This window comes from Mastomys coucha, unplaced genomic scaffold (genome assembly GCF_008632895.1).
Source record: "Mastomys coucha isolate ucsf_1 unplaced genomic scaffold, UCSF_Mcou_1 pScaffold20, whole genome shotgun sequence".
Classification (NCBI taxonomy): domain Eukaryota; kingdom Metazoa; phylum Chordata; class Mammalia; order Rodentia; family Muridae; genus Mastomys; species Mastomys coucha.
In genome coordinates, this window is record NW_022196903.1 from 90,487,136 (window position 1) to 90,503,818 (window position 16,683).

A 16,683-nucleotide genomic window follows, 5' to 3' on the forward strand; every position below is an offset into this window, starting at 1 on the left:
CATGCCTGTGTGTGCACTGTTTGCATAACTGTTCTTATTGAAGCTAAAAGATAACACTTGAATTTCCTACAGCTGGAGGAGGTTTGGATGCTTGTGAGTCACCATACAGGTGCTGGGAACCAGACCTCAGGCTCTCTGCAAGAGCAGCAAGTGCACTTAACCACTGAGCCATTTCTCCAGGCCCCTGGTTTATGATTTTTGATCCAGGTACATTTGTGAGAAGCTAACATGGTGAGAAACAGAAATGACGGATACTTGTTTTTCACTCAGACTTTTATATAGTCTCACTATAAAAATGTAATATATGCATCTGTGTTCGTATATATTATATATATATATATCATATACATATATGTATACATATATGTATGTATGCATATATGCACATATATACATGTATATATGTGTATATATATATATACACACACATAGACAAGCTAGACAAGACCCTATCTCATATATATATATATATATATATATATATATATATATATATATATATGACCAGCGTCTTATGGCCATCCTTGATACAATCCTAAAAAAAAAGACAGTTTCATCTGAAGAGGTTTGGCTCCTACCCATGTCCTTCCCATGGCTTATGAAACATATGAAAGGGAACCCACAACCCGTGCCAGCTGTCCCTTTGACTGCAAAGGCGTGAACTTTCCTTTATCATTACTCTTCATTTGTACTTACAACTTTGCTTCTGTGCTTTCAGTTCATTTTTTTTTTCTTTTGCTAAGGCTTTGAAATTCTGCACAGCCCTGGGCTAAGGGATAAACCTAATGCTGGGTGGATAAACTGGCCTTCCTAAAAAGAACACGTCAGTCATTTTGAAGAATACTCAGCTCTTTGTCCCTTTAACTGGAAAGGAGTAGCACAAGGTCCCAGGTCTACAAAAAGTAGTGAGCCAAAATCCCTCAAAATCTGAGAGTAAATCCCCCACATTGCAAGTATCAGGCCAGGAAGAGCTATACAGCAAGGCCCTATCTCAGACAGAGCGACACAAAACAAAAGTGTCCCCATTCCTCATTTTTTAATTATATGAGGTGACTTTGGACAGCATGGCACATAAGAAACCAGATGACATCATTGTATTTGCATTACAATACTTGTTCTCTTGATGAGTCACTTCTATCCAGTCTTAGAAGATGGAGGTAGGCCTTGCTGCAGAGAACATTAAAACTGGTGGGAGGATACAACCTTAGAAGCCAGGGTTATTTGGCAAAGTACAAATACAGTTGTTTCCTGTTTCCACACAGCCTCCATAGTGATTGGGAAATGGTGGTGTGAGATGGAGCCCTGCCTCGAAGGAGAAGAATGTAAGACACTCCCTGACAATTCTGGATGGATGTGTGCTACAGGCAACAAGATTAAGACCACACGAGTAAGTCTGCTTCACATATTACACTCATGTTTCAAACTGTACCATTGGCTTTGACCTTGCATCGGCAGCAGTCAGAAGGACTTTGAATGGGACAGGAGGAAAGAATTCCTTTAACAGGACATATTCTGGGCTAGGTGGGTTAGTGTCCATCTATGAATTAAAAGTTAAAGTTTAAATATGACCTTTCTGCATGATGTGGCTCTTTATTTACGTTACAGAGTCACACGTAAAGCAGGGGAGGCGGGATCATTAGGGCAGTTACTTGGAGACTGTATCTTGCAAGCATGGCACTCAGAATGATAATCACGTGCCTTGCTTGATTTGTCTCAGCAGTGTGCTGAAAAAGACTGTGTTTAAGTTCAATCATGTTTAAAGGAGTTTTAGTGACCTTTTAGAGAAGTACAAAGAGATTTGTAAAGTCGGTAATTATTCTTTCATTTCTCTGGTTAAACCTCCAGGAGCTCCCTAAAATTATAAAATGTATAGGGTGAGTATGCCTCTCCTGTATTAGTGTTATGGTGCCATGCCAGGGTAGAGGGATATGGCTAGGCCAACCATTAAGCACATAAGGATTGGACTTGTGTGACACCCAAAGGGGAGAAGGTGAGTGGAGCTCTAGATGCTAAAAAGAAATTATTTCTCCACTAGTACAAAGGCATGCAAACATTTTAAGAACTAGTACCATCCTATGCTGTGTACCACCCAACTCTCAGCATATCAGCCTTGAAGAGTGATTGTGTATAACTGTGTGTGTAAGTGTGCTTATTTCTTGGCCATTTAAAAAGTGGTCTTTACCAGTTGTAAAATGAACAGGATAAACATTTACTCTAACAGAAGGTGACTCAAATATTGAAGAGCACTCTGAATTCTAACCACTATACCATGAACCTTGATGTGATCTTTCTCTCAAATATCATTCTTTCAATAAATAAAAGTGGTCCTTGCAACTATGTGATACAGAAATAATCAAAAATAAAGTTATATAATACTGTTTGAACACACTCAAGTTTTTTTTTGTATATGAAATAAAGATCCATCAAATATAGTTACCCATGTGGACTATAGTGGTCAATAAATGGCCATACTTCCTTGACATGTGGCCAAGAGGGATTTCTGAACCACCATAGCTTGTTAGTAAGCATCCATGTGTCTCTAAATAATTCAGCATAGTTTTTGCTTCTCATTACAATTAAACACTTACATAAGGAAGCATCCAGAAGTGAGGCTGTCTTGGGTTACTTAACCTCAAAAAATTTGTTTTAATTAACTAATGGAGGAGGTCAGATTTGCCTATGGTTATGTTTTGTCTAAGAAGTACCTGGGCAAGCTAGAGTACATGAAAATATTCTGAATTAGAATTACAGTTCAATTACTCTTCGTTTAAACATGTCACTTAGGTGCCTTTTACCAAGTCTCAGTCCCTGGACAACTGATGATTGATATCCTACATGGAAGGTACCCTCTAGCTGTCATGGTTACTTAGAATCTAAACTCATTAAGGAAAATGAACTCAAATTATTTCAGTATTTAAATATAGAAAATTCCAAGAATTCAGAGACTCTTTGGAAGATAGAATTTATGCTCAAAACTAAAAGATGAAAACACCTCCAAAATAGTTCATGCTACGTTTTTGAGAACTGTGCAACTTTTACTTAAACTTGGCCTCTATTTTATTTTGGAGTCTATTTTAGCCATCAAGCATGTTGTAATGCACCTGTTGAACACCTTTCTCAACAAAGGAGGCTTGTGCAGAACACGATCACTGTAACTGAGGGTATAGCATGCTGTCTGCCCCACCCAGGGAGTACTGAGGTCAACCCAGGCAGCTGACGATACAAGAGAGTCAAGCCATGGCACATACTGCTTTGAAAGCTATGGGTGCATGAGTTCTGCCATGTGTACAGCTGAATATTCTCAAGTCTATAGGGTAGAGATGGGGGACACTGGACAGAACTATGCTTTATATACACTGAGAGTATTCAAAGATTACTTTCACCTTTTCTCTTTGAGATTCCCAAGAACTCCTAGATGTCAAAATCACGTTTAAACAGAAAACACAGCAGTTGAACCCAGACAAGCATCCAGGAGTCCACATTCTGAGCAGATGGTAGACTAACACCAGTTCTTAAATTATATGTTCCTAAAAGAAAGTCTATGATAATTTTTTGTACACCCCTGTGTATTTTCCCCATCAGAATACATATATTCCTACCTGCTTCAAATATTGACTCTAGCAACTTAAGTTTTAAAATAGTTTAATTCACCGAGAGACTTCAATCATGATGAGTTGAATTTTTATTGTTATCTAAGCCACTTCTTTTCTTCTTATATGTAAGGCTGTTTTTAAAAGAGCACTGTCCATAATTTACAAAAAGGAAAAGTTGAAAAAAATACTCTAAACTGTTAACTTTTAAATGGCAAGTGAGCATTACTTTTGGGCTGTTAGTTTAAATTCTGACCAGGAAGATGGTGCAGTTGCTAAAGCAAGCATAAAGAACTGAATTAAGATTCCCATGCCCCACTTAAAAAGCCTCAACAGCATTTGCCAAGTATCCTAGTGCTGGGGAAGCAGAGATAAGATGATCCCTGGAGCTAGCTGGCCAATTATTCTTGCCAAATTTGTGAGCTCCAGGTTCAATGAATGACTCTGTTTCAAAAAAAAATATATGGAGCAGAGAACTAGAAGAAGGCATCGACCTCTGGCCTCTATGTACACTGTGTGTACACACACACCCCAGAAAACAGGTATGCACATATAACCACATATAAATAAATAAACTAAATTTTGGGGTAAAAGTCTTTGCCAGAAAGTTCCCAGGGACTTGATTCTTTTCCCATTCAAAACATTCCAGAAAAAAGAGATATCAGAAAGTCTCTGAAATATAGATAAGCAAGAGATATTTTTGCTCTGTGATCTACTTTAAAGATTTCCAGTGTTAATTTTTAAAGGAGGGCTGGAGAGTAGAAATCTCATGTGTCATCTGAACCACAAGCCCTCAGAATAGACGAGCTTGAACAGCTAGCCACAATGAAGAAGACGCTTGGTAATGGTGGCTCGCAGAGACAATATAGCATAAAGAGGTAGAAAACACAGGTGGAATTAGGGAAAACATTTTCTACCCAGGAATTTGGAGTGATGAATAATAAGAAGATCCCCTGAAAGTCATGATGTAGAAGAAAAGTATTCATGTCTGAGAAGTTGTCAGCCATTCAGTGTGAAGGAGGATAATGTCATCATCACTTTCCCATGTGGAGAAGCATGGAATATCTTCACAGAGTTTTATGGCCAGACATTAACCCTATCCCATGTTGATCATTGTTTGAGTTACTTGATTAAAATGTTTTATTGTTGTATAATGGCAAAACTAGACTAAATATTGCCTTAAAATAGTTTTTTTGTGTTTCCACATACTGCTTAACATTTATTTTATTTTAAATAGTGTATCAAATAAAGCTTTGGAAAGTTGGTGGGGCTGTGCCCATTTTCAGGAATGCAGAAACCTTGCATAGGTAGCATAATGGCTTGATTTAGAAGAGAATTACCCAGAGAGGAAACAAGTTATTTGAATACAATATGCTAACTATACATGGAAATGGAATGGCAGGTGTTTTGAAAGCTGAAATGTAAAGGAATGGAACTCAGAGAAAGTTATAGTCAGTTGGAACAAAAAGCAAATACCCCAAAGGTTGAGGATCGCAGAACACAGTCTGATTGGTTGGTTGGGAAGAATCGATAAACTATAGATTTGCTTCACCACAGGGGGAAAAACAATAATTAGTACATCTTGTAAACTTGAGTTATCAAACCTTAAACTGCACAACAAAGCATGCTAGCCATCTTGGTGAAGTTACTGCTTATGTGACTGGCCAACACAACCCTTTGGTCCTCTGTCTGTGTCTTTGTCTATCCCTCTGCTGGTGACTCTGAATTTGGCAATATATGTCCATTCGACTTGTCCCAACAATTTTTACATATTTGAAAACGAGCAGAATCCCAGTTTTGACACCTTCCGGCTTCTTGTTCTTCTTGACTAGATTCCACCAGCTATAAAATTCTTTGAGAGCTTATGGCTTTACAGTTCTGATTGCCATTAAATTTCCAGTTGAAATACTGAAAGAGAGGGAGAGAAAGATACCAGCCTCCAAAGAAGTGATATCAAACTGCTGTCTAAAACAAGAAGGCAATTGAATGATAAGGAAGAGACATTAAATATGGAGATAATTGAAAGATTTAGAGAATTGCGGGCAAGGAAAATGAACCATTTTACACAATCACAGTTGTCCCTGGAAGCAATATATTCATTCATTGCCTTAGTAAGAACAGGAAAACGTATGCTATCTCATTTTAAGGTGTTAATGTCTCCAGGATTTGATGGCAACAGGACAGAGCACCTGGCCTTCCATGTTGGTGTAGGGAGTCAACATAGAAATGGAAAAAAAGGCAGTTTCAGTTCAGTTTGGTAAATGCTATTTTGCCTCCTTTTTGTACTGGAAAAGAAGACACTGTCAACCAAAGTTTATGTCAGCCAATGGAATAAGGGAAAATTAGATAGAAAGATCTATCATTTGTAAGGAGAAAATCTAAAATAAATTTATAAAAACTCCCATACATTCTTCATCTTGACCAAGAAATGTTAGAGTGGAAATTTTTATCAGTGTTCTACCTAACTCTAAAAGATTTTAATTGATTTGTTCTCCTGGTCCCAGAAGGATCATTTTCTAAAGCTATAAAAAAAAAAAAATAAGAGTCTGGGAGTTTGAACTTCCCAATGGCCACCCCTCAATGTTTTACAACAGGACAACTTCATAATGGCATGAGATAATCAGTTCAAATTCACATCATAGAAGCAGAAAGTGATTACACAATTGCATAATGGCCCAGTGCAACAAGAAAATGCAAGATCCTCATTAAAAATTTATTAGTAAATTCAAGGCAATATCAGTAAGGAAATAAACCAACTAACTGTGAGGCGCTTATTGGCACAGGATCCGTGGAACGGAATAGAGATTGCATACCCATGAACCCAGTTCTTGATACACATTTCTTTAAGAATCTTTCTGCTCAGTTTTGACACAGAGGAACTTAATGAATTTATTGCAATATGAAAGTTCTATCTATGGGCTTTGAGCATCATGTGAAAGACACCTGAATGAAGCAACACAATAAATTAAAGGCATCCTCATTTTCTGCATGAGCACCCTTCTTTATGCCTTAATTTCTTACTTCTCTTACTGAGATTTCTTTCTTTCTTTGGTTTCAGATTCACCCGAGAACCTAACAGAAGCATTTGTTATATAAATAGGAAAAGAACAACCTGTGGAAAACACATTGTGAGGATTTAAAACATCTTCCATACCTGCAAGTCAAATGGATCTCTTATCTGCAATTTGGTTACCAGATAATCACAGTGCACTTACTCTGTGAAACAAAGTATCCCAAAAGAAGAAGACTTGGGATTTTCTGGCAACGTCCTGGAAAATGGCTTTTAAAACAAAATGAGTTTTCTCTGTGAAATTTGGGGGATCATGAAGAACGATCAACCGTCTTCTGATTTGGAACTACCATTACTTTGTACCATTTGAAATATATATGTATATATAATATTTTGAAATATTATATATTCTCTTCAAGAAATGAACAGTACCACAATGTGAGGTGGCTGGTGTATCCCTTTCAGTTTTGGATGTTTGGTCGGTTTTGTTTCATTTGCCATTCCTTTTTTCTCTTGGTAAGGAAGATACATGCCTGTGTGAGAATCCAACATGGCACTCTCCCCGGAAGGCCAGCCGACTCCTGGAATCTGAGGCATCCTAACAGTACTGAGTCAAGAGCTTCCCCCTTGTTTCTACCCGGTGACCCAAGGAAGCTCCTCGTCTTGATTTATTGCTTTCTATCCTGTGCGATATTAGCATGCAAGCTTGGCTTACATAACCATACTTTATATTCAATTGATATATAATAACCGTTCTAACCTCTTCCGGGAAAATATTTTTAGAACTACTAGCTTTTCCACAGATAAGCATACGAGGATTCTTGAGGGAGCTGCTCCACCGTGCTATTAAGACTCTGGCAGGATGGTAGGATGTAGATCCCTATATTAGTAAGTCCTGTAAATACAGTGTCTTAGGGCTTTGTATAGCTGTCCCAGACTGCAGAAGTGTCCTCTGATTAAATCCAAAGTCTGCCATTGTTAACTCCATAGTGCTGTAGCAACACGTTTTATCATGGCACCTCTTTCTATGTTTGATTTGCTTTTACCTAGAGTATTCACCTCTCCTCTGATGAGATAGGAAAGCTATGGAAGCAATTAGGTTTCCCAGTGATCTATGTGACCAAGTGTTGGACAGCCCTATTAAAGTGGTAAACAACTTCTTTCTTAACCCAGTTGTCCTCTTTGTCTGCCATTTAGTTTTATAGACTCTCTTTTAACTAAACCAAGAGATCACGAGACTCTACGGAGGCCATTATTTCCAACAATAATATTTTGAAACTTAGAAACTCATTAATATGATTGTAGTGAAATATCCAATTACAATCTCTGGTATTCCATGTGCGGTCACTCTGATAATATATATAGGGCACACACACACATACCAAAAAGGGGGAAAAAAAACAACAAGAAACTAAAATCCATTATCCCTGTTTTTTTTTTTTTTTTTTGAGTTATTAAACTGAGGTAAGAGGTAAACACCTACTTAAGGTCTAGTTTTCCTGGGGAAAATTTTAATAGGATTTTACACTCTCTTGTCATCTCACAACTGCAGAGTTTTTTTCCTCCCCAAATTATTCTCTGGCATCCCTGTTGTTAGAGCCTCTTAGTAGTACCTGAGTTTGCCCTTTTTAGGATCTAGCCTCAAGTAAAACTCAAGATCCCCTCTTACTGTACCCATAAAGCCTGAAGTTTAATTGAATGTGTGAAGTTCTAGCCAAAAAAAAAAAAAATTGATTCTGTATTGTGTAGGCCTGTAAAAAGCATCTAGAGATAGAAATAGAATCCCTACTGTAAAATTGAGACTTCCATATGCTTTGGTGGATATTTGCTAAAAGATAACAAAATCTGCACCAGTATCCATGTATGGTGGCAAGTGATAGCTAGGCATCACTTGAGATCCCAGCACTTGAAACATGGAGCTAGGAAGATTGCAGGTTCAAAGTCAGCCTGGGATACAAAGCCAGACCCCTGCCGCCAAAACAAAGAAAACCATTTGTGACAGCACTCATTTCTTAGTTTTACAGCACCGATTCAAGTGCCAAGCAATATGCTTATAAAAACAACCTTTCATATGTCAGCTTCAGATTAAAATTAAAACCATGAACCTTGAGGAAAAAATTAAAATAGAAATATTTGCCACAGAATTTAGTAGAGCCTTTAGTATTCCCAAAGATGGTATAGCATCAAGGAAGACTAGAACAAGAGAGCCTGGGTTCAAAACAAAAAACAAGTAAGTGAATCAGGATTCCAGCAATGTGAGGCATCCCTTTGCTCAATAGGGGAATGCACATCATGTGAAATGGGATCCACAGAAATTTCGGTTTAGGTGAATTTACCATAACCACATTGCCATATCTTCAGTTTTTTGGGAAATGCAGAAATCTAGAGTTTTGCATAGAATTCCCTAACACTCCTAATAAATAAACCAATTTAATTAAAATGGCTGCAAATGTTCTCTGAAAGGTGGACATAGTTATGACATTTGTGTCCCCTAGAGTCTTCTGGCTTTGATCCCAGAAGAAAGCCTGATGAGAAGAGAAGAAACCAGGCTCTTCTATTGGGCAAAACTTTACTTTGGAAGACAGTTCTGCAAGCACACAGTATGTGAGGGTCATGTTTTTCTGCTCTGGAACCAGAAGCTATAAGTCAATGTTTAAGAGCTAGCCTAGAGGGCTACATCTGTTAGCTCACCCATATCCATCACTTTATGCAGTAGCATCCTTTGAAAAAACCTAGAGAAAAAAAAAAAAAACCAGGAAAGTAGACCATATCAGAACCAGGCAGTCATCCAATAAGACAGTGCAAATATTTGTAAATGTCAGATTCAGTTTGGGTTTATCCAAGTCACTTACACAAATGTATTAACCATCAAATTGTGTTTAAATTTAACTTGTTCAAGTTGGGGAATTTGGTAGCTACCATCTGCGTACTGTGCCTGTACATTTGGGGTGCACAAAATTTTATTACATGGGAATGGTAATAAAGGGATCAGTGTGTATGACTAATACCAATTTTAATCTCATGCCCCAAGTACCATGAATAATGTGTTAACATAATTGATATATATATATATACATATATATATATATATATATGAAGTTTCTGCCAGGGTTCTGTTCTTGATAAAAGGAAAAGTGAAGCTTGCTCTTAAAGATTTTTAAAAGTGAGTCAAGTTCATTTGTTGGCACTTGGGTGTTCTTGGATTTACTTCTTCATTGACCCCTCAAGCACACTGAAAAGTTGACTATTCGGCATTTTTCCAGCACAGAGTGACAAGCGCTTTCACCAACATACAGCGAACATCTTTTTTTGATTAAATCGTGTAGCTTTCACAAAGCAATATAGTGATTTTATAGTGCAATATATTACACCACCTTGCCACTGTCACTGATACAGTAAGTTATGGGGGTTATAAATATTGTTTATAGGAGTAGAATTGTCCATTCCTCACATATGGAGTGTCTCTACTAATTAAACTTGGCAGTTCCATTTCAAAAGCTCTTAGGGTCTGTTTGATATAGGAATGTATCATATCATTTTGCATGAGCTGCTACCTTCTAAGAAGTGTTAGTGTTTAGTAAAATTGTGAGGCTATCTCCATATATTTTCTAAATATGAGAAGATGTGATAATAGGCAGAACTAAAGAAAGGGAGTGTTTGAGACATTTGGAATAGAATCCAATTCCCTAGAATTCACTGGCTTTGTGCAGAAATTATGAAAAGGAATGATATTTATACTTCAAAGTAAATTAAAGAGGACAATACTCTTAATCTCTCTCTCTCTCTCTCTCTCTCTCTCTCTCTCTCTCTCTCTCTCTCTCTCACACACACACACACACACACACACACTCACACTATATTACCTACTAGAGGTTGTGTGATTTTAAGTTTAATAGGCCAGGATTTTTCCCCCTTGAAAAATAGCTCGAAGACTTCATTGGCTGTCATGGCATGCTTGCATTATTGATTTATAGCTGGTTCCCATTTGTTAATTTTGTTTATTTTTAGTGAATTTCCTTCAATTAAAAAACATATTGGGCCATTGATATGGCTCTCAGAAAGTAAAGATGCTTGCCATCAGGCCTGATGAGCAGTCTTTAGATAGAAGGAAAGAACCAACTGCTGTGTGTTGACCTCTGGCCTCTATACACAGTCTATGACAGTGAGTGTACATATATACTCACATACACAGCAGATTCAATTTCTATCACTCCAACTTTCCAGTAATTAAACTAGTATGAAGGAAAAATTAGGGAACTGAGAGAAGGCATTGCTAACTTGAGAGATTCACATGACTTGAGAAACTTACGTATCTATTCATAATAATGTTGGACAGTAAAAATGCCCTCCCTGTAAGTTTCTATGTGGTGCACACACTCGCTTATATGTGCAATCAGTGTGTGACTCTTTCGCTCCTTTAAAAGAAGCTCTATATTCATACCTAGACTGACCTGGACTTTGTCACTGAGCCCAGATTGAGAAAGTTTAAAGATTGCTCTCCTTTCCCACACATGACCTTCACATACATTTCTTCCACTCTGCTCTATTTCACATCTCAGGCCCCCCAAAACACTATATACATTGAAAATAGCCCTCACATAAAAGCCCCCCAAAGCTAGAGTCATTGCTTTCTACTCACAATCTGAAGAAGCATGCACACTTTCTCTTTGCTTTCATGTGTGCAAGATATATATTGCTACACAAAATTTGAAGATTGTAGGAGGATTAGGGGAGAAAGAAGTAGAGAGATTTTTCATAAACAAAATGTTATGAGTAATTAGTCTTACTGTGAGTATGATTGCTAGTGGGTAATACTGGTGGATTACTATAAAGTAATCCTTCTAGAAGCTCTGTGTCAGAGATCTCCACTCAAGACAAACCCTGAAAAGAAAGCCGGAGTGTTATTTCTCATTCTCTGTCTACGATGTTCAAAGACTAGACAAACCCAAACCAAACTCTCTACAATCTTTCATTCACTAGTACCATTACTAGTGTTTTTCAGCTACTGGAAAATGCCAATGTATGCCACACTTGCACAATGTCATTGACACAAGCAAGCAACTGATAGCAAAGGCATGGCTAGTGTGCAGAATGAAAATGAATGTGATTCAGTAATGACCTGAGACATCTGGTATGAAAGGGGATGACCAACAACCATACAAGGTCATTGAGCAGACACCTCTACACATAGCTGTCAACTCATTCAGGCCTACAGTCAAAAAAGAGATTTATATAGCTTTCTCTATTACTCCAGAAGTGTGACCTCTGGCTTTCCCTTATACCCACCACACTATTAAAGATCACCTTTATTCATTCAGGCACTTACTCATTTTAAAAAATCATCTGTTTAGTGAGTCTTTACAATATACCACCTCAGAAGTAGATACTGAGAATGATGTCATACCTTTTAGGATCAACAGAAGTGATGGAATAACCAAGGAGCACAACATAAGACATTTCTAAGGTGCCAAGAAAGTAAATGATGGAAGTGAGATGCTAGATTTAAGTAGTATACTTGCAAAACATCTCAAGGAGGTGGCATTTAAATTGGAAACAGGAACATAACAGGAAATGAGAGAATTGAGGAGAGTGAGAATGAGGAAGATACATGTAGATTCGAAGTGGCCAGGTTACTATACACAAAGCCTTACTAAAAAATTAAAGTACCTCTTTGGGAAAGGAAGCTTGAAGTCACATCATGTAGCATATAAACATAATTAAAACTTAAGATTCTACCTGAATTGTAGCAAGGAGCAATTATAAGAGGAGCTTAGAAGTTGGGAATGGTCCAATCTGTTTATACCTACAATAGGCATCATTGCTACCCAGTCATATCCTCTACTTACATCCTTGTCCATACAGAGAAAAAAAAAAAACTAGCTGTAGGACAGGGAACTAGGAAAGTAATCATCAAACACAAATAGATGAGATTGAAGGATAAAATTCCCAACTTCCTTGCTTCCAAGTGGGAGAATCCAAGTCCTAGTCTGTATTCAAGCTATGTGGAAAGACTCTTTATAATGTAAAGATGGCTTTCATTTGAACTGTCCAGATGGGAGCTTGTTGGCACATGTGGCTCTAAAAGTCTTGGATGAGGTGACCATAGTGTAAGAACTTCTACTTAGAATTGCCATTGACTTAAAAAACCAAGTTTCAGTTTGAGCTAACTAGCTGCTGCTGCATTGGATGGCAATGTCCATCCACCTGAACCCCAAGTAGGTCACAGGTGTCCAAAAACCATAGTCTATTCATAAACAAGCCTGACTGGTTTGCCTTCAATTCCTGACCTATTTCTATGCTTTCTTACCAGCTTGTCTCAAGTTCATCACTCAGCCTCCTTACTCCAAAATCTTTATGTCAGGGACTTCCTAAGAAGTACCTCAAAGGTTTTTTTAGGAGGGCCTAATGGAGATGAGATAGAAGAGCATGCAAATGGAACTGAGGTGGGCAGTGTATAGTTATATATACGGAATAGCCTGAAGACAGAACAATGAATGTTGCTGATTCTTTTGTGCAGGAGTTGATGCCTTTGATTCAGGCTGCAGTTACCTCAGTCAATTTCTAAGGCCATGTTGATAACAAACAAGCACATGTGATGCTGTTGTGAAGGCTCAGTCAATAAACTGCTTGTTTTACAAGCATTAGAAGCTGAGTTCAATTTCCCAAACCCGCATAAAAAGCAGGTATGGTGGTACATGCTTGTAATTCCAGTGATAAAGAAGCAGAGGTAGGAGAATTCTAAAGACTTCTGTTCCATCATCCTGCCCTAAAATTGTTGATCCCAGGTCCCAGTGAGAAATTCTATCTCAAAGAATATGGTGGAGGGTCCCTGTGTACTGTCTCAGAGACAAGACATAGTGATAAAGGTTTAATTTCCTTGCATTTATTCTATACCAATGGGACCCACATTCAGTGGCAATGAACAAAGGTTACTAATGATAAAGCTTGAAATTATCATATTTTTCTCACAAATGCTAAAGTAAGCTGAGTACAGTGGTGTATGCCTATAACCCAAGCAATTGGGAAACTGAAACAGATCAATCCCAAGATCAAGTTCAGCCTGGGACAATATCAAGACCCTCCATTAGTAACCATGAAATCTGTACAAGTGCATTTGAGTTCTGATATAGGAGTCACTTAAAGTCATGGAATTGGTTCACAGATTAGCATCCCACATAGCAATAACCAGTGTTAACAATGGGACTATGGTGCTTCAACTTAAGTACTAGTTTGGAATTTTAAAGGGCCTGGACAGCCAGGCAGTGGGGTGGCACACGCCTTTAATCCCAGCACTTGGGAGGCAGAGGCAGGCGGATTTCTGAGTTCAAGGCCAGCCTGGTCTACAGAGTGAGTTCCAGGACAGCAAGGTTATACAGAGAAACCCTGTCTCAAAAAAAAAAAAAAAAACAGAAAAATAAAAGAGGGGGCTGGACAAAAGTTTCCTCAGGTCATCAAGAAAGACTGTGTGAGTGACAGAACCTCTAAGAGTCCAGCCAAGAGGTTCTTTTCTCCCTGTGGTATTCCTTCCAGAAATACTAAGAACAAACCCCTAAAGCTTTTTATATCTATGCTCAAAGCAAGAAAAACAAAGAAAGGGCAAGTCTCGTGCCAGAATCCAGTCTTGTGTGGACATCAGAGAATTTGGGTTTCTCTCAAGCTGCTACTGGTCCTGTTTTCTGTGTCAATAAAAATTATCTTAAGGCTAAAATGCCTGGAAGGAATATTTTGAAAGAAGAAATTCACTCAGGATAGGAAAGGAGATTTCTAAGACTACAACTAGTTCTCCCCAACCTGTGTGCAATACCGAATCAAATGGAAAAGGTGTGTTTTGTTTTATGACTATCTGTGTGTAAACATTCACACCAATGCTGATTCTAAGCTGTGAATGTGGAATTGAGAGATGATGCATATAGCCTGTTTCTACATTCAGGAAAAGAGAGGTTCTCATGTATCACCCCCTTCATGAGAGAAATTACACTCTTCATTCTTCGTGCCAAAGAAAATAATTTACCCAAACATTATCACACCAGTTATGGGAAATTCTGAGCTTGCTGGGAGAAGTGCCAAGAATAAGAATCAATAAATATAGCTACTGTTGTCAAAAAGACATAGGTCCTAAACCCTATGAGACTAAAAGATCAGCCCAGAGGGTAAATCTGGAGTGAATTGTTTGGGAAAAATTAAGGAAATAGCAGTCTCTAATTTGATTCATTGAAAAAATATCATATCTGATACAATTTCTATTGGTCTTGCTTAATTATATTCTAAACCATTAAAAGAAAAATGATGAACCTAACTCTAGACATGGCAAGATATAACTCTAGATCCAGGATTTCCAAATTCTGTATGGCTCTTAGACTAAATCTTGCTTGTTTATTTTATTTAAATACATTTTTATTCTAACATGGTCACTAGTTAATAAAATAACCTCTGTACTACACCACCAGCTGAAAAGCAATGACAGCTCTGACAGCCAGGAACACTTAACATCTGATCCAGTACAAGGAAAGATTTCAGACTCTTGGTCTACCATTGAGAGGCCTGAATGGTAGAAGCAAAGATGCAGGCTCATAACTGTGTTGACAACCACACTTCAGTGTTTCTAATTCATGAACAACAGTATCTTGGAGAAAGTTTTCAGTAACTGCCTTCTGGGTTCTGCACAGTGTTTTACCATCAGACATGTGAAGGAAAGGTTTGATTTTTATTTGATGCCTGCCTGTGCATATGATTGACAGTCTAAGCAGTCATTGATTACCTTCCGTGATTAAAGCAACTCAAGCAAAAGGACAGGTGCTCCAAAGATGTTGTGATGAGTATGAACAGTGGAAGAGCACATATTTAGAGTCTCAAAAATCAAGTGGATTAGGAATGAGAGCTGCACACAGGCATTTAAAGCTCTGTCATTTAGAAAGGAGAGTATATTTGGTTCTGAGGAGTACGTGGACATTTTCAGCTAAACGTATTCTGTTCGCTTTAACAACAAAGTACCAGCAGGCTTCCTTCAGTGATTGTGAGCGTCTTGTCATGTCTGGTATCTAAACTTTGCTCAGAAGAGCTGTTAGGAGAGCTATGACTAAACAGTGTTGCCCTTCTCAGAATGTGTCCTCCTCTGAGTCTGCTTTTTTTGTTGTTGTTGTTGGTGTAATAGCAAAAATATACAACTAGACCTATTTGTTAATATGAAAGAACTGTAACTCAAGAAACTCTGAAGAAGACTGCTCCACCTAGGAATCCTTCCCATATTCAGTCATCAAATCTAGACACTAATGTGGATGCCAGCAAGTGCTGGATGACAGGAGCCTGATATAGCTGTCTCCTGAGAGGCTCTGACAGCAACTGACTAATACAGAAGTAGAGGCTCTCAGCTGTCCATTGTACAGAGTACAGGGTCAACAATGAAGGAGCTAGAGAAAGGACCCAAGGAGCTGAAGGGTTTGCAGCCCCTTAGGACAAACAACAATATGAACTAACTAGTACCCTCAGAGCTCCCAGGGACTAAACCACCAACCAAAGAGTACAAATGGTGGGACTCATGGCTCCAGCAGCATATGTATAGCAGAGGATGGCCAAGTCGGTCATCAATGGGAGGAGAGGCCCTTGGCCCTGTGAAGGTTCTATGCCCCAGTGTAGGGGAATGACAAGGTCAGGAAGCAGGAGAGGGTGGGGAGGCGAGCAGGGGGAGAGGGGGAGGGAACAAGAGATTGGTTTTTTTTTTTTTTTTTGGAGGTAAACCTGGGAAAGGAGATATTGTAAATAAAGAAAACAACAAATTAAAAAAAAAAAAGAAAAAGAAAAGAAACTCTGAAGGAGGAATGAACCTGAAGAAAGCTGGCCAGCCTTGTTCAGATACACAAATACTTCCTGGTTGCCCTAAAAGTGCTGCTTGACGGTGACAGTAGTTTCTTTCTCCCAGCACCAATGACATCTGTTTGTTCAAAGAGAGTAGACCATGCCTCACAGAAGCCACCTTCATCTCTGCTTAGTGCATTAGAGCAGTGGAGGCGATACTGGCAGTGAGCTACAAGAATTTTCTTTCTTTCTTTTTTTTTTTATTTTAGATATTTTCTTTATTTACATGCG

At 38.3% G+C, this 16,683-nt stretch overlaps 1 protein-coding gene across 3 annotated transcripts in view; it reads left to right on the forward strand.

Moving 5' to 3' along the window:
• The window catches only part of Tafa1 (TAFA chemokine like family member 1), a 510,281-nt gene extending 502,364 nt beyond the window's left edge, over positions 1 to 7,917 (forward strand). For all 3 annotated transcript variants that reach the window (XM_031382684.1, XM_031382681.1, XM_031382683.1), the window contains 2 exons: positions 1,263 to 1,387; positions 6,649 to 7,917. In XM_031382684.1, coding sequence (XP_031238544.1) covers positions 1,263 to 1,387; positions 6,649 to 6,666 — 143 coding nt within the window. In that variant the 3' untranslated portion in view covers positions 6,667 to 7,917. The remainder of the gene's footprint in view (positions 1 to 1,262; positions 1,388 to 6,648) is intronic.
• The last annotated feature ends 8,766 nt before the right edge of the window (positions 7,918 to 16,683 follow it).